This window comes from Microtus ochrogaster, chromosome 10 (genome assembly GCF_000317375.1).
Source record: "Microtus ochrogaster isolate Prairie Vole_2 chromosome 10, MicOch1.0, whole genome shotgun sequence".
NCBI classification, from domain to species: Eukaryota; Metazoa; Chordata; class Mammalia; order Rodentia; family Cricetidae; genus Microtus; species Microtus ochrogaster.
In genome coordinates, this window is record NC_022016.1 from 46,454,345 (window position 1) to 46,458,777 (window position 4,433).

Genomic DNA, 4,433 nt, shown 5'->3' on the forward strand with positions numbered 1-4,433 from the left:
AGCAATGTTGTCAACTAAGAAAAGAGGTAAAAGCCTAGTGTTACTGGAGTCAGGGTCAGAGCTGTGCCCTGGCATCCACAATTGGCCAGGCTCAGCCACCTGTCCTCAATAAGCCAACTAAAAAGCTAACTTAATGGTAAAAAGCAAGCCAGGCAGTGGTGGCACACGCCTTTAATTCCAGCACTCGGGAGGCAGAGGCAGGCGGATCTCTGTGAGTTCGAGGCCAGCCTGGTCTACAAGAGCTAGTTCCAGGACAAGCACCAAAGCCACAGAGAAACCTTGCCTCAAAAAAAAACCAAAAATGAAAAACAAAACAAAACAAAAAATAGTGAAAAGCAGAAAAAAGACATTTACCCAATGTAGCCACATTGGGAAAGGGAGGGCAAAGATACCCAGGGGCTCTACCCCAAATCTCTCTTTGGGTCCTAACACGAAAGTAAGGGTTTTAAATTTTTACTTCATTTATTAATTTTAAATGTATGGGTGTTTTTGCCCGCATGCTTGTCTGTGTGCCATGTACATGGCTGGGACTGGAGTTACAGATGACATGTGAGCTGTCACATGTGCTGACAATCAGCTCAGGTTCTAGAAGAGCAACCAGTACCCCAACCACTGAGCCATCCCTCCAGCGGGAAGTAAGGTTTAACTGGCAGAACTGAGTGGTCAGGTTAAGGTATGGTCCAGGCCAGCACCACTGGGCTTAGCCCGCCCCTGCCACAAAGATCATCTTGACAAAGTTCTCCTCTGACCAGTCCCAGGCCCTTGGCTTCTCCTTCTCCCAGCAGCAGGAGCTTCCCGTGGAGTGAGGGGGATTCGAACTTCTTGGAATCCACCGTTTCAATAACCTGATAGTCAAAGGGAAGGACACAATAGAAATCCTCACTCGCGGCCAGGCAGCGGTGGTGCACGCCTTTAATCCCAGCACTAGGGAAAGCAGGTAGACACAGGCCGGTCTCTTTGAGGTCAAGGTCAGCCTGGTCACACGGACCGAGAATTCCAGGACAGGCTCCAAAGCTACAGAGAAACCCCGTCTCAACGCACCCCCCAAAGAAAATGAATGAAAGAAAGGAAAGAAGAAAGGAAGAGAAAGAGGGAGGGAGGGAGAAAGGGAGGGAGGGAGGGAGGGAGGAAGGCAGGCAGGTTCACTCCTGCCTGGCCTTGAATCCAAAAACCTAAATTTAAGTGCTAACCTGTCCTGGTTGCATTCCTCTTGGTGTGATAAATACTGGGAGAAAAACAAAGGAGAAAGGTTTGTTTGGGCTCGCAGGTCAAGGGTACACTCAGTCATGCTGGGAAGTGTCCTGGCTAGTTCTATGTCAACCCAGCACAAGCTAGAACTTTCTGAAAGGGGAGAACCCCAACTGAAAAACTTCCTCCATAAAATGCAGCTTACTCAGAGACTGATGGAGGAAGGCCAAGCCCATTGTGAGTGCATCACCCCTGGGTTGAGCCTCCTGAGTTCTCTAAGAATGTAGGCTGAGCAGTAAACATAAAGCAAGCCAGGAGCAGCTCCCTGCCACGGCTTCGGCATCAGCTGCTGCCTCCAGGCTCCTGCCCTGGTTGAGTTCCTGTCCTGACTTCCTTCAATGACAAACAGTGACGTGGAAGCATAAGCCAAATAAACCCTTCCCTCCCCAAGATCCCAGCGATGGTAACCCTAAGACAGGAAGTCAAGGTAAACGGAGCTTAAAGAAGCTGGTCACATGATATCCAAGACAGGAAGCAGCAATGAAAGCCCGTGTTCTGCTCGTTTCATCTTTTTTGCAAGCCCAGGGCCTGGTGCAATCCATTTTCAGGGCAGATCTTGCCATCAGAATGAACCTAATCAAGACAGTCCCTCAGACATGCGCACAGAGATCTGTCTCCTAGGTGATTTCAGATACCGTCAAGTTGACAGTTAACGCTAGTTATACGACTTTTCCTTTGAATCTCAAATATCTGGGTTTGCAATCGGAAAACACCACTGCCATCGGTCTCAGAAAATTGCTGTGCTAAAAGAAACTCAATAAATAAAACCAAAGCAGGAAAGCGCTGTGTGGCCTGCTAAGCGAAGTTCAAATAGGAGAGCGCACTTTTACAGCAGCAACAATGCGAAAAGAAACGGAGAAGCGAGGAGCTGAGCGGTTAAATAAATCTGCTGCTCTCCGGGTTGGAGCCACACCTCCCTTACTCATCAGCATGCCCTCCATCTCCACCCCAAATATCACCTTGCTTAAAGCGGCCACGCCCACTATAGTGGTCAATTTTAACTGTCAACTGGCCACTATCTAGATTGAAAAGAGTGTTTCAACAGGGGGCTGTCTAGATTGGGCTAGCCTGTGAGTACGCAGGCATATCTGTTAAGAAACAGTCTTGACTGCTCTAATAGTAAAATTAGCCTGTGTGCTGCGGGTGACACCATTCCCTGGGTTTGGGCTCTGGACTGTTTAGCAGTAGAGAAATCAAGTTAAGCGTGCATGCATTTGCTTCCCTCCGCTCTTGACTAAGATGCGATCTGTCAGAGGACTCAAGTCCCTGCCTGGACTTCCCCGAGATGATGGATGGTGACCTGGAACTGAAAGTCAAACAAACCCTTCCTCCCCTAAGTTACTTTTTGTCGAAGTATTCTACTACAGGAAAAGAAAACGAAACTCTCGGTTTAACATCTTTCCACTTTTTTCTGCTTTACTCCAACCCACTTCTCACCCTCTCACACAGTCCGATTATGTGTAGCTATCCCGTTGTCCTAGAATGGGATATCCACGAGGATAACAGCCTCTGTTTTTTTTCTCTCACTACCTGGTGCACAGCATTTTTTTTTTCGAGAAATAGTTTTACGACAAATCAATGACGTCCAGAGACATTAAGGCTAACTCCAAGGGCTTCGGAGCGACGGGGTCGGGCAGCCTCGCTGCAGCGAGTGGCCGGGGTCCCCTCTCGGCAGCGCGTCCTCGGGGTCCCTGTGGATCCCCTATTCGGCTCGCCGCGAGCGGCCGGTGAGACCACGCGAGCTCCCGCACTGACCTTGAGCTCTTGGGCGACCTGGGCCTTCTGCCGGTATATGGAGTACAGCACGGCGGTGACCACCGAACTGGTGCCCAGCAGGATGAACTGGGCCAGCGACGGCCGCGATCCGCTCTCCATGGCAACGCGCAACAGCGCTTGCAGCCTGGAAGCCACCAGCGACCCCTACGCAGCCGGGAAACCCTTCCCGGAAAGCCTAGGCCCGGCGCCCGTTGATGACGAAGTCATACCGGAAGTGGAGACAGCGCAGGAGACAGGAAGGCGACGTTGCCGAGGTGATGGCGATGTAGCTGAGGCCTCCTGGGAAACCCATCGGATCCCGGGAGGACCTCAAGGAGCCTCCGCGAGCGATTCTATGACCTTGTCAGTGCCACACGCTGGCCGGGGTCACGTGGGAGCGCTCTCTCTGGGTTTCTGGACTCTCTAGTTGGGTTATTTTTAAATTACTTTTTATTTATCCTGTAAGTAGGCGTGCCACTGTGCCTGAGTGGAGAGTTGATAACCAATGAGAGTCAGTCCTCTCCTTCCACCTTATAGGTCCTTAGGATCGAATTCAAGTCCTTAGTCATAGCGGCAAGCGCCTTCACCCACGGAGCTATTTCTCCAGCCATTGCTTGGTTATTTGGTGTCGCCGTCATCAGATGGGGAGCTGAGTCAAATGTGTTAAGCGCTAAAAAGCGTTACTTAAGCTAGCGGGTGAACCTGGGTTATACTCCGTTCTCTTTTTTAAAAGAGGAAGAAACTGCGGCCAGAGGGGATGGGACACATCCTGCTGCTGAGGAGAACAGTGAGCCCAGCTGCAAAGTCCTCATCGCTGCTCCAGCTGAATAGCTAAAGCAGCTCGTAATTTACCACCACCACCACCACCACCACCACAGAAAACAGCGTCCTGTTTATTTAGTAAAAACTGCAGCTGCGTTTATTGAATAACTATTATGTGCCATGTCCTGTGATTATGTTTCTTAGGTTTGCTTTTATTCATCTTTTAATTCTTACTTTTGATTTGTTTGTAGTGCTGGGGATTGAACCCAGGGCCTTGTGTGTGCTAAGCAAGCACCCCACCACTGCACTGCATCCCCAGCCCTGTTCCGGTTACCAAGAGTTCTTTATATATTCTTGATACAAGCCCTCAATCAAATCACATATATGACTTGCTAGCATGTCTTCAAGCTTCCAGCTTGACCTCTCCTTGGACGTTCCGAGTGTTTATGAAGTCCAGTAGATCCACTGTTTCCTTTCAGGGATCTGCTTTTGTTGGCTTATCTAAGAAATCTTTAGGGGTGGCTCAGGAGATGAGGTGGCTTGCTCTGTAAATACAAGGACCTGAGTTCAAATACCCAGCATCCTTATAACAAGCCAGACATGCCCCCAACACCAGCACTGGGGAGTGGACAGTGGTTGATCCTGAGAGCTCACTGGCCGGCCAGTCT

General features: G+C 49.9%; 1 protein-coding gene across 2 annotated transcripts in view; it reads right to left on the bottom strand.

Moving 5' to 3' along the window:
- Positions 1-3,215, bottom strand: part of Mul1 (mitochondrial E3 ubiquitin protein ligase 1) — a 9,775-nt gene extending 6,560 nt beyond the window's left edge. The window contains exon 1 of one of the 2 annotated variants that reach the window (XM_005352962.2): positions 3,004-3,215. In XM_005352962.2, coding sequence (XP_005353019.1) covers positions 3,004-3,123 — 120 coding nt within the window. In that variant the 5' untranslated portion in view covers positions 3,124-3,215. Of the gene's footprint in view, positions 1-1,190; positions 1,465-3,003 lie in introns of those variants that run through there. The other variant, XM_026782073.1, reaches the window with a different exon arrangement.
- Between the last annotated feature and the right edge of the window lie 1,218 nt (positions 3,216-4,433).